Source organism: Heteronotia binoei, chromosome 1, assembly GCF_032191835.1.
Source record: "Heteronotia binoei isolate CCM8104 ecotype False Entrance Well chromosome 1, APGP_CSIRO_Hbin_v1, whole genome shotgun sequence".
Classification (NCBI taxonomy): domain Eukaryota; kingdom Metazoa; phylum Chordata; class Lepidosauria; order Squamata; family Gekkonidae; genus Heteronotia; species Heteronotia binoei.
In genome coordinates, this window is record NC_083223.1 from 263,260,500 (window position 1) to 263,273,737 (window position 13,238).

The 13,238-nt window shown below is 49.4% G+C and overlaps 1 protein-coding gene across 1 annotated transcript in view; it reads left to right on the top strand.

Annotated features, from left to right (window-relative positions):
• Nucleotides 1-12,975, top strand: part of LOC132588193 (palmitoyltransferase ZDHHC3-like) — a 33,511-nt gene extending 20,536 nt beyond the window's left edge. Inside the window, exons 5-9 of the mRNA XM_060260543.1 lie at nt 852-913; nt 8,085-8,187; nt 11,413-11,485; nt 12,600-12,729; nt 12,860-12,975. Of these exons, the coding sequence (XP_060116526.1) occupies nt 852-913; nt 8,085-8,187; nt 11,413-11,485; nt 12,600-12,729; nt 12,860-12,951 (460 nt within the window). The 3' untranslated portion in view covers nt 12,952-12,975. The remainder of the gene's footprint in view (nt 1-851; nt 914-8,084; nt 8,188-11,412; nt 11,486-12,599; nt 12,730-12,859) is intronic.
• The last annotated feature ends 263 nt before the right edge of the window (nt 12,976-13,238 follow it).

Below are 13,238 nucleotides of genomic sequence, written 5' to 3' on the forward strand. Positions count from 1 at the left end.
TCCCTGTATGTTTCGGGGTTTATTTCAAAGTATTCTTTTAAAGCCCTTCATGGTTTTGCGCCCCTCTCCCTTCCTAGATTATTTCTCCCACTAGGTTCCCACATGACAATCTCGTCCGGTCCTCTGGCCAGCCCAGAGTACCTTCTGGTAGTCAAGCGTGAACAGCTTCTGCCCGATGCCACACCACAGGAGGTGGCGGCAGCTACAAGCATAGCCAGCTTCAAGAGGGGATTGGATAAAACATATGGAGCAGAGGTCCATCAGTGGCTATTAGCCACAGCCACAGTTGGGATGCTCTGTCTGGGGCAAGGGATGCTCTGCATTCTTGGTGCTTGGGAGCGGCAACGATGTGAGAGCTTCTAGTGTCCTGACCCCACTGATGAACCTCCAGATGGCACCTGGGTTTTTTGGCCACTGTGTGACACAGAGTGTTGGACTGGATGGGCCATTGGCCTGATCCAACATGGCTTCTTATGTTCTTATGTTTTCTGCAGCAGCTCCCATATCGTTGAATGACCTCCCTCGGCTTTGTCTGGAAGGTGTCCAGCGTGTTAAATTTCAGCTGATTCTATAAGGGCAGAAGTGTTTGGAGGGGGCTTTTCGTCTATGCTTAAAATCTTTGTCATAATCCCTGAGCGACTGTAAAGTTTGTGGGCTTACCCCAGAATAACTTTTATGGTTTCAAAGGAGCGTAAGGTGCCTTGAGCCTGTATGTAGAGAAAGACGGGGCAAGGGAGCTCTGATTCAACAAGAGACTGGCCAAGATGGGATGATTTTAGCTCCTGCCCTTCTAGGAACTATGTGATGGGTTTGTGTGTTTAACTCATGCAGTTGATCTCTCTTGCTTCAAGGATAAACAACTGTGTTGGGGAGCTAAACCAGAAATACTTCATCCAGTTTCTCTTCTATACAGGTACGCTGAGAGTTTGGAGATGTGAGGGCAGAGGAGTTGGGAGGGGGTTGTATTGTGAGCGGCAGTAACTTTTCATTTCCTTGTTCAGTGGCACAATTCCAGAAATATCTGGGGACTTTGAGAGTAGAGCCAGGAGACTTTGGAGGGTGGAGCTAGGAGACATTGGGGTGGAGCCAGGAGGAAGGTTGTGACAAGCACAATTGAACTCCAAAGGGAGCTCTGGCCATCACATTTAAAGGGACGGCACACTTTTTAAATGCCTTCCCTCCTTTGGAAATAATGAAGGATAGGGGCACCTTATTTGGGGGCTCATAGAATAGGACCCTCTGGCCCAATCTTTTTGAAATTTGGAGGTTGTTTTGAGGAGAGGTACCAGTTACTATGCTGAAAATGTGGGGCCTCTACCTCAAAAAACAGCCCCCCCCAGAGCTCCATATACCCGTGGATCAATTCTACATTATATCCTAAAGGAATCGGTCTCCATATGAACATATGAAACTGCCTTATACTGAATCAGACCCTCGGTCCATCAAAGTCAGTATTGTCTACTCAGACTGGCAGCGGCTCTCCAGGGTCTCAAGCGGAGGTTTTTCATGCCTATTTGCCTGGACCCTTTTTAGTTGGAGATGCTGGGGATGGAACTTGGAACCTTCCTCTAGCACTGAGCTACTGTCCCTCCCACTCCATAGGGAATAATGGAGTGCCCAGCAGATATTTCCCACCCACCCCACTTTCTGATGAACTTGAAGCAGGGGAGGGCCTCCAAACCGGGGGGATCCCCTGCCCCCACCTGGGGATTAAGGCAACCAAACGGAGTAACGCAGAAAACGGAGCAGGAAAAAAAGCACAAAGCCATCCGTGGAGAAAACAGCCTCAAACGATAAACCACTACTTATCCCCAGTTTGTCTGCAAAGAATTATGAAGCGGTGTTTTCTGGTGAAAAATATATAATTGTTTTTTTGAAGCTCGGAGAAGCCTAAAGTGAAACCGGGCGTCGCATACGACCCTGCCGCGGTTCTTTCTTGCCTTGTTGCAACTGAATATCACACTGGCTCCATTTGGAAGGAGTATTTGGAGCGTCGGACGCTGCTGGAAAACGACCTGTTGTACTACTGCCTAGACCGGCTGCTTTGGAGCGAGTGGCATTGATTGCAGTTGAAAAGACTTTGGGTGCAGGTGCGGGGGTGTGTGTGTGTGTCAGCGGCCTTGTGATTTAGTGCGATTTATTTCAATATTATTTACTGAGGTTTTTAGACTTTGTCTAAATCTGTGATAAGCAGCGGTATGTTGTTTGAGGCTGGTTCCTCACGGATGCCTTTGTGCTTTTGTTTCCTGCCCCGCCCGGAGATTGGCAACCCTAAGAATGAACGACAATGTACGTTTAAAAATTTGGGGAGGGGGAGGTAATAATAACTTAAGCGATAACTTAAGTCTTTAAATCAAACAGGCTAGATGACTGACAGCAATGCTGAACTTAGGGAGGGCAGGAACAGTCGCATCGGTGCTTAGTTCTCATCTCCCTTTCTTACACGCCCCGGGAAATTCTGGTCGCCACTTTGGAGCCAGGCAGCGGTTTTTCTCCAGGCCAGTTTGGCCAGGGATCCTGGAAGTTTTTTTTTTTGCCATCTTCTGGGCCTGGAGCAGGGGTCATTGGGTGTGTGGGAGGGGGAGGTATTTGTGAGTTCACTGCATGGTGCAGGGGGTTGGACTCGCTGACCCTGGAGGTCCCTTCCAGCTCTATGATTCTGTGACCTTGCAAGCACACTCTGCCATTGTTTCAGTCGAGGTCCGTGAACGGATCACCTGGTGATAGATCCAAGCGGGTAGCCGCGTTGGTCTGAAGCAGTAGAACAAAGCAGGAGTCAAGTGGCACCAGCAAAGTTTTATGCAGAATATAAGCTTTCGTGACTTCCCCACTGTCACTTACAATATAGAAGCAATAAAGGTAATTTAACATTTTTAAAAAAAAAAACTCTTTAAAAAGAGAAAAGGAACTTATACTTTATGGTTATTACCTCATTCGATTAGTGATCCAATATATTACTAAATGAAGTCATATTTTCTATCTTATTATATAATCTTTTAAGAAAGAACAAAATCTTTTCTCATACTCTCGTTTTAACTAGCATTCTTGTCTCAGTAAATTAAAAATAGCTGATAAACAAGTTATCCATTATCAAATATCACCAAGTGTCCTTTCACTCTCCAATGTTCTTCCACATAGTTCTGAAACTTTCGCCATTCATTATTAATTTTTTCCATATCAAGTTCCTTTAGTGTTCTTGTTAATTTGTCCATTTCACTCCAGTGCATAGTTTTCATAACCCAGTCCCATTTTTCTGGAATTTTATTTCGCTTCCACAACTGCGCGTACAATGTCCATGCAGCTGAAAGCATGTACCAAAGTAATGTTCTGTCTTGCTTTGGAAAATTTTCTATTTGTCATCCCAACAAAAAGATTTCTGGTGCCTTCTTCACTTTGTATCCCAAAATCTTTGACATTTCTTGCTGGATCATTTGCCAATATTGTACAGTCTTGAAAGGGAGGAGGGGAGGTGGAAATGTGATGCAACATATTGACTTTCATTTGAGAGAAGTAAATTAAATAGTGATATAATATGTTGTAGAATAATAATAAATGGTTTTTACACCAGAATATAAGCTTTCGTGTGTGCACGCACACTTCTTCAGATGAGGAATCAGGTACATTGAGCAGATCTACGTATAGCTGGTAGGCAGTGGTTTAGACCTCGAAACGGTACAAAGTTAAAATCCAGTGAAAGAATAGTAAAATTAGCAAATTGAGCAAACCTTTGATCTGGGTAGCATGAGCGTGAGAAACCAATAAAACAGTAGCGGGCATTCTCGCATTTTGACATTTGGATCACCTGGTGGTTATTGGTAAATAACAGCCATGGAGCTTTGGATGTGTAGCAGGAGGGAGGGTTTTTTTTGATAGTCCTGCTATTTTCCTAACTGGTAATGTGCTCCCAAAGAGCCCCATGCCGCAGAGTGGTAAAGCTGCAGTACTGTGGTCGGAGCCCTCTGCTCATGACCTGAGTTGGATTCCAGCGGAAGCTGGTTCAAGTAGCCGGCTCCAGGTTGACTCAGCCCTCCATCCTTCCGAGGTCGGTAAAATGAGTACTCAGCTTGCTGGGGGGAAAGTGTAGGTGACTGGGGAAGGCAATGGCAAACCACCCCGTAAAAAGTCTGCTGTGAAAACGTTGTGAAAGCAACGTCACCCCAGAGTCGGAAACGACTGGTGCTTGCACAGGGGACTACCTTTACCTTTAATGTGCTCCCAAACCTTCTAGCTCCTTCCTCCCCTCCAGCCTCAGCTGCAGTTCACCAAGGAGAATGCCCTGGAGGCTCCTTCACAAATCTCCCGGCGACTCTTATATTTTGACTCTTCAGGTTTGCTTGTATTATACCCATCATGCTTATGAAACAATTCTGTGTCTGTTCAGCATATTTCTGCGCTGCTGTTTCGGAGTCCCACTCAAAGGGGTTTAGAATTAAAAACAACACAATCTAAAAAACAAGCCAAACCAATACAATAGTCGATGCATTTCCTGCCATGGAAGCAATGCAGCAACTACAGTTTTTTCCCCACTAGGGGCCGCTCTTGTTCCAGAGATATGATTTAAAAATAACAACATCATGGGATTGGTTTTCTGGTCAGCTTCTTTGTCTCTTGCATGGCCCGGAGTCCATGTTTGCATGTTGCACGCTTCCTCTGTAATTTTGCCCAGTTTTCTTATTTTCTGCTTAATCTTAGGAATTTTGTATCTCTCACTTGACCATTGGTCTATTGGTCCCTTAGACAGTTCTGCCTGCTGCCTTATGGCCCCTAATGGTTTATGATTTTGCAGCGCCTTTGTCAACCCTGAGCCTAGATAGGCTATTCAGGGTCCCCAGCGTGGCGCCCAGGTGTCAGTGGGCGCCAGGGGTGGAATTCCAGGGGTGGAAAGGGCAACTAGAATGATTAAAGGGCTGGAACACTTTCCCTATGAAGAAAGGTTGAAACGCTTGGGGCTCTTTAGCTTGGAGAAACGTCGACTGCGGGGTGACATGATAGAGGTTTACAAGATTATGCATGGGATGGAGAAAGCAGAGAAAGAAGTACTTTTCTCCCTTTCTCACAACACATGAACTTGTGGGCATTCAATGAAATTGCTGAGCAGTCAGGTTAAAACGGACAGAAGGAAGTACTTCTTCATCCAAAGGGTGATGAACATGTGGATTTCACTGCCACAGGAGGTGGTGGCGGCTATAAGCATAGACAACTTCAAGAGGGGAATGGATAAGCATATGGAGCAGAGGTCCATCAGTGGCTATTAGCCACAGCTTATTGTTGGAACTGTCTGTCTGGGGCAGTGATGCTCTGTATTCTGGTGCTGGGGGGGCGGGGCACAGTGGAAGGGCTTCTAGCCCCATTGGTGGTCCTCTTGATGGCACTTGGGGGTTTTTTGGGCCACTATGTGACACAGAGTGTTAGACTGGATGGGCCATTGACCTGATCCAGCATGGCTTCTCTTATGTTCTTATGTTCTAGCAGGAGCTGCTTTGCAAATTAGGCCACACACCCCTGATGTAGCCAATCCTCCCAAGAGCTTACAAAAAAGAGCCTTGTAAGCTCTTGGAGGATTGGCTACATCAGGGGTGTGTGGCCTAATATGCAAAGGAGCTCCTGCTAGAATTCCACCCCTGGTGGGCACCAAGAGTTTTTAGAAGGTGAGTGGGATCAGGTTGGTTCTGCTGCCCAGCAGGGTTTCTGATTGGCCATCAGATATCTGATTGGCTGTGCAAATTAAAATGTTTCTGTGGCAGTCATCACTGTAGTAGTGTTGGTTTTATGCTTTCTTCCACTACTTTATTCCAGTGCATTTTAAAAAAAAATTACTCTTCTTCTCCCCTGCACTCAAGTTTTTCTTTGTGCATAGCTGGCCTTTCACATCTGCCATTTTGTGCTTGTGCCCACTGTGTCAGAATGCCAAAGATGCCCACAGGCTCAAAAAAGGTTGTGGATCTGGTACTCTCTGTTTGTTCGTTTATACTCTTCCTTTCGCACTAAAGCGGATTGCGCAGTGTCAGTCAGTATAGCCAACACAATGAGATCTAGAAAGCAATGTAGTAGGACTAGGATTTCTGAATTCTGAATAAGGAAAGCATATTAGACATGCTACAGAGTGGGGAAATGGTATTGCATCAGTCAATCCATTCAGCTGTCCTCTGTCAGTCTCTGGAACGCAAATGCAAACTATCCTCGGGAGCTAGCCCAGATTATGCCTGCAGCTTCCTAGCTAACTAACATAGCACCATGACACCCTCTCCTTCCCAGCAAATCGGGGAAGGACGGTGGTTCAGTGGTAGAGCATCTACTTGGTAAGCAGAAGGTCCCAGGTTCGATCCCCGGCATCTCCCACTAAAAAGGGTCCAAGCAAAGAGGCGTGAAAAACCTCAGCTTGAGACCCTGGAGAGCCGCTGCCAGTCTGAGTAGCCAATACTGACTTTGATGGACCCAGGGTCTGATTCAGTATAAGGCAGCTTCATAGGTTCATATGTCCACAGGGGGACTGTGTCGTAGGATTCTTTTGAAATGCCTGAACTGTCCCCCAGCAAGAATAGAAGAGCAGCTGGAGCACAGTTAGGGATTTGTCGTCTGGGAGCCACAGCCCGTGTGAACATTGATCTATCTGACAAGCTTCTACCTTGCTTTTCTTTAAAATGCCCGTGTTGGGTGGTTAGCGGGGGTCCGACTCCCCATTGCATTTGTCAGCCGCTGCCTGAGTCTCAAGCTGTAGCCAACCACCCCGCACAGCTAATGGCTGGCTACAGGTTCAATCCCCGGCATCTCCAACTAAAAAAGATCCAGGCAAATAGGCGTGAAAAACCTCACTTTGGGACCAATGTTCCCTCTAAGCTGCAGTGTCTTGTGTGCAAAAATTATCCTTTGTGAGCTGCTGGCATGAAAGTTGTGAGCTGCTGTATAAATCAGTGTGCTCTGGGGCCATTTTTCCTGAGCTAAGACAAAAATGTGCGAGCTGGAGGCTAAAAATCTGTGAGCTCGCTCAGGCTAACTCAGCTTAGAGGGAACACTGCTTGGGACCCTGGAGAGCTGCTGCCAGTCTGAGTAGACAATACTGACTTTGATGGACCCAGGGTCTGATTCAGGACAAGGCAGCTTCATGTGTTCATATGGTCCATACCCAGCTGCCGTGTGCCGGGGCAGCTCTTTAGTCCATCTGGCTCAGCGTTCACTGCTCTGGTGGCAGCAGCTGTCTGCAGACCCAGACGGAGAAAGACAGGTGCCGGGCTTGAACCTGCAGCCTTCTGCGTGCGAGGCGCATTCTCGGCCCCTGAGCCCCAGCTGCTCCTCACGCCTTTCCCATACAGGTTTTGGCTTTATTCGCTGGTTCGTTTTATTAAATTTTCTGTCCTGCTTTTCAATGAATGGGCTCTGGCTAGCCATGAAGGTAAGAATTGCATCAATATGGGATAGGAGCCTGAGGGCCGGAACATGCGTCGGCTCCCCGGCCCTTGATGCCGTCAAGCGGTCGCAGGAAGGATGTCCGGCGGAAGGCTGTCCTTGGCTCTCCCCTCTGCCAAGTCTGTTGGTGCCCTCTCTGCCGGCAGCAAGAAGGCGGCAAACGGGCAGTTGTTCTTAACCCTTGAAATCCTGACCTGCGTGCTGTGTGGTTCCTCTTGAGCCGTTTCTGAGCCGGCCGATGTGACTGAGAGGGCCTGGAGCAGGGGTGGCCAAACTGTGGCCTGGGAGCCACATTTGCCACCAGACTTTGTTCTACAGTCCGTCTTGCTCCTGCCCAATCAGGTCAGGTCTCGGAAACTAAACAGAGGTGTCCCCGGTCAGGATTTGGGAAGGGAGACCGCCACGGAATGCCAGGGTTGTGATGTGGAGGCAGCCAGTGGCAAACCATCTCTGAACATCTCTTGGCTTGAAAACTCTGCGGGGCGGCCGTGTCGGCTGCAACTTGACAAGAGCGGTGACAACCGCCCCCCCCCCCCCCACCTTGAGTCTCAGTAAGGAAGGCAGGCTAGAAACGAAGCTCACGGTGATGATATCAGGGAATCATGATCTGTTGACCCAAGAGCTTTCTTTCTTTTTAAAAACCTTCCTAACTTTTGTCATGTCAACGTTTCCGGTGGCAGGTTTGGCTAGTCTTTACGCCATGGGGCTGGTCCTTACCACGTGGCTTTGGCCCCTGGACTCCAAGGGAGCCGAGGGAAGCGCTTCCGGCCACCCCCTCCGGACGTAAGTACCTCCTCCTTCCTCCCACCTCTAAGCTAGTTTTGGGTTTTTTAATGAGAGTTTGGGGGGGGGGGAGTTGCCGTGGCCTGGCAAATCCTTCATCCGGGCCTTTTGCTGAGCATTGTGTTTTTGTTTGAAAGAAAGTGCCGTGTCACAGAGACTGTGCCAAGAGCAACCTCGAACTTCAAAGCGTTGGCCTAGGGCCCGGAAAGGATGCTCGGGGCTGGCCTTCCCACAGCAGCTGAACTGCTCTGGTAGAAGAGCAGCGGCAGAGATTTGGGCATCTGTCGCTCCGTCCACCCCAGAACCTCCCTGTCCACCAAGGCAGGGGCCCCCAACCCCCAGTCCATGGACCGGGACCGGTCTGCGGCCTGTTAGCAACCGAGCCATGAGTTCTGTAATTATTTCGTCATATATTACAACGTAGCAATAATAATAAGACGGCATTGGATTTATATTCCGCCCTCCACTTTGAATCTCAGAGTCTCAGAGCAGCTTGCAATCGCCTTTACCTTCCTCCTCCACAACAGACACCCTGTGAGGTGGGTGGGGCTGAGAGGGCTCTCACGGCAGCAGCTCTTTCAAGGACAGCTCTGCGAGAGCTATGGCTAACCCAAGGCCATTCCAGCAGCTGCAAGTGGAGGAGTGGGGGAAATCAAACCTGGTTCTGCCAGATAAGAGTCCGCACACTTCACCACTACACCAAACTGGCTCTCTCACAATCTCCTTTATTTTCCTCCCCCACAACAGACACCCTGTGAGGTGGGTGAGGCTGAGAAAGCTCTCCCCAGAAGCTGCCCTTTCAAGGACAACTCTTGCGAGAGCTATGGCTGACCCAAGGCCATTCCAGCAGCTGCAAGTGGAGGAGTGGGGAAATCAAACCTGGCTCTCTCAGATAAGAGTCTGCACACTTAACCACCACACCAAAATAAAGTGCACAATTGTATCATCCCGAAACCATTAACTCCACCACCACCACCCCCGGTCCGTGGAAAAATTGTCTTCCACAAAACCGGTCCCTGGTGCCAAAAAGTTTGGGGACCGCTGCCCTAAGGCTTACTGCACAGACAGCCCTGGAACTGGCCTCTTGGTAGCAGCGTTGGGAGTTTGGGCCAGGAAAGGCGTTGACGTGTGCGTCTGTGTGTCCTTCTCGGGGCCTGGCATCTTCAGCGGCACTCCAGCTTGCTTTTTCTTGTCACATGACAGCCAGTAAGCCTTGGTCCGATAGAGACAGAAAGGAAACCATATGGGCAGCATTCGACCCAGTTTCTGCATGAGGAATTTGCAACGCCCTGCCTCGTGGCCAGATTCGAATCCTTCAGCAGCACCTTAGAGCCCAACAAAAAATTTTTCCAGGCTATAACCATTCGAGGGTCAACGCTCCCTTTGTCTGTTAACTGATAGTCTGATGAAGAAAGCTTTTAACCTTTGAAAGCTTCTAGCCTAGAAAAGCTCTTTAAGGTGCTACCAGGTTAGCATCTTTGCTATTTTAAGCCAGATTAACCCACCTGAAACCACTTTCTAGCCAGTGAAGGCTCCTGCAGTTTAATGTCTCTCTTGAAATTCTTGGATAAAATAAAGAACTCTAGGATGACGCGCAGTAGGCTCTCTGTGCTTAGGCGAATGCAGCCTCGCAAGAGGAACATAAGAACGGGTTTGTCTGTGTCCATTGCAAAGCTTATATCTCCGCTACTTCACATTACATTTTATGACGTGCAGGGCCCTGGCCCCACAAGCAGTGTTCCCTCTAAGCAGCGTTAGCGTGAGCCGGCCCACAGTTTTTTAGCCTCCGGCTCACACATTTTTGTCCTAGCTCATGGAAAAGTGGCCCCGGAGCAAACGAATCGATGCAGGAGCTCACAACTTTCATGCCTGCAGCTCCCAAAGTAGGATTTCTGCTCACAGCTTAGAGCAGGGGTGTCAGACCCGTATGATCTGGCATAAATGAGACCTTGTAGGGCCGAGGCATGTCAGGCCCGGCTGTGTGTGGACCTGTTTAAGATTAGGTAGCAGAGATACTGAGGCACAGACAAATACAAGTAAAGTTTGTATTTGTAAAGGCACAGACAAATACAAGTAAAAAAATTTTTTTTAACTTGAAACCTGCTTAAAACATTAGCACTCCTTGGCCTTAAAGGTGTTTTCTTTGTATCTCTCCCATGGGAATCAGGGAACTGGGCAAAGGAAGCTCTGGCTCTTTCCTTCCCTCTCCAGGGGGCCGGGGGAGGGGAGGAGCCTCAACCAATAGAAGGAAGAGAGGCATGGCTAAGTAGCTCTGCTGTGTAATTGAGAGAGCCTGGCAAAGCAAGCTCTCTCTCTCCCTCCCCCCCTTCCTCCCCGAGGGAGGAGCTTCAGCCAATGGAGAAAATAGAAGGTTTGCTCTGTAGCTCCTGTGCGATTGAGCAAACCTTGCAAAGCAAGCTGTGATACAGAAGGAAGCAAGAGAGAGGGAGAAGGAAGCAGATGACAGCCAGTTGCTCGGGGGCCTGATAGGGGCCCTCTGGGGGCCTGATTCAGTCCCTGGGCTGCATGTTTGACACCCCTGGCTTAGAGGGAACATTGCCCACAAGTTCCATTTGTGTCAGATCTGGCCCTCCTAACAAAGGAGTTTGACGCCCCTGGTTTGGTCTAGCATCCGGTTTCCAACAATGGCTAGCCAGATACTTCTGGGAAACTCCTTTCTCGCTGATGGCCTGTGGCAGCGGTTAATCACAGATCTACTGCCTCTGAGTGTGGAGGCTCTATTTTAAGCCATCGCGGCTAATTGCCATTAGGTAGAACTTTTCTCTCTCTGTGAACTTCCCTGAAAGCCAGCGTAAAGCATCACATCTTAGGGCAGCAGATTCCATACATTAATTCATTGTGCTTTGTATAATCCCGAATCTGCTTGTGAACAATGTAATTGGTTGGCCCCACTCACTAGGATACTGTCAGTCATTGCTACTAACCCCCAAATTTCTGATCAGCTTTTTTCTTGAGTCTGCCCGGCCTTGCCGTGTAACTTCCCCTCATCCCTTTGGGTGTTCCCCAGTTACATGGAGAGTTACTTGCCAAAGAGGAAGCTGTACTGCCCAGACACCTGACCTTCCCAGTTGGGTTCCTAGGCTATGTGCGCAGGCTTGATAAAGAGAGCCCAGCTCTTCCTTCTGACTCCTGGAAACTTGAGGTGGGATCACTGAGTTCCTAGCTGATGAACTGACTGTGCTTTTTTCCTTTCCCTTCCTCTAGAGCCCACCGCATCATTTTGTTGGTGGAATCTGTCCTCTTTGGCCTCTTCGTCACAGTCATATTCTATGATCAGGTGGGTTTCTCTCGGTCAGCTGGAAAAGTTCCTCAGTCGGATGTCAGTCCTTGTAACTCAGCAACCAGCGCCACTCCCACAAAAAAATCAGTCTGTAAAGTTTGCTTAGCCAGAATGGAAATCACGCATGATGGCATGGGCACGGTCCAGCGGGAGTGGTACATGAACCTGCCTTGTACTGTCAGCCGTTTGGACACAGTCCAATAGGAGCTGGGTTCTCCCCATCCAGAAATTGCCTTATGTTACTGGACCACTGAGGCCAGTATTTTCTGCTCTGACCTGCAGCGGTTCTCCAGAAACTCATGCTGAGCCTTCTCCCAATTCCTAAGAACATAAGAGAAGCCATGATGGATCAGGCCAATGGCCCATCCAGTCCAACACTCTGTGTCACACAGTGGCCAAAAAACCCAGATGCCATCAGGAGGTCCATCAGTGGGGCCAGGACACTAGAAGCCCTCCCAAGCATCAAGAATACAGAGGCATCACTTGCCCCAGACAGAGAGTTCCAACAGTACGCTATGACTAAAACCACTGATGGACCTCTGTTCCATGTGTTATCCACTCCCCTCTTGAAGCTATCTATGCTTGTAGCCACCACCATCTCCTGTGGCAGCGAATTCCATGTGTTAATCACCCTGTGGGTGAAGAAGTACTTCCTTTTATCCATTCTAACCCGGTTGCTCAGCAATTTCATAGAGTGCCCACGAGTTCTTATATTGTGAGAAAGGGAGAAAAGTCCTTCTTTCTCTACCTTCTCTATCCCATGCATAATCTTGTAAACCTCTATCATGTCACCCCTCAGTCCTCATAGCCCTCAGTCCTCATATCCATTCAGTTGGAAATACTAAGGATTGGACCCAGGGCCTTCTTCTTGAGCTCTGCCCTAGAGCTGTGGGCTCCACCATATCAGAGAACGTTCCCAAGACTCTTACATATCCCCCCACCCATTTCCGGATATCATTTTTGTCATTGTGGGGGAGGGGGACGTCTTAGATCTTCGGACGCCCCTTCCAAGAGAAAACCAATTCGCCAGTTGCGGCGGCGTAACAAACGCAGCGCGCGTTTCCATCTCTCGTTTCTCTCGACCCAACCCTGCCCATCGCTTGCCCTCTAGCTGGTTTCCATCATCACCGACGAGACCCCGATCGAGCAGCTGCGCAACCGACTCCGGAAGGAGCCACACCGGGAGGTGGCGCACACGCGGAAGCCCAAGATCGCCCTTCTGCGAGAGGTCTTCGGCCGTGGTACGAGAGTGGAGGGGGGTGGATCGGGGGAAGGTCGGCCTTCCTGCGGCTTGCCGATAGCTGTTGAAACGCGAGACCGCAGCGAGGCGGCGCGCGACGATCTCACCTCTCTCGTCTCTCCTCCGTCTAGGCTTCATGATCTGCTGGTTCTTCCCGTGCAACTGCAGCTCTCCGTTGGCCAGCGGGCCCTCCTACAGCTACCTGCCCAACTATGACGTGTGACCTCGTCGCGTCGCTCCCCGGGGGGACGTCTCCCTCGTCGCTCTGCCATCTTTCTCTTCCGCAAGGAGCAAAGACTGTGGTCGCGTATGGTTCCTCGCTGCAGCCTGCGGAGGAGGAGAAGGCGGTGGCAGCTGCTAGAAGGGGGGATAAGCGTGCACAGCTCTTTTCCCCTCCGTAAGGCAGAGCTCAGTAGGTCACTGGAAGGTCCCCCCTATGTTTGAACTTGGGAGTTCGCCTGCAGAGATCTAAGAACTGGGGCCTCACTCCCAGGAAAGCCACACGTCGGG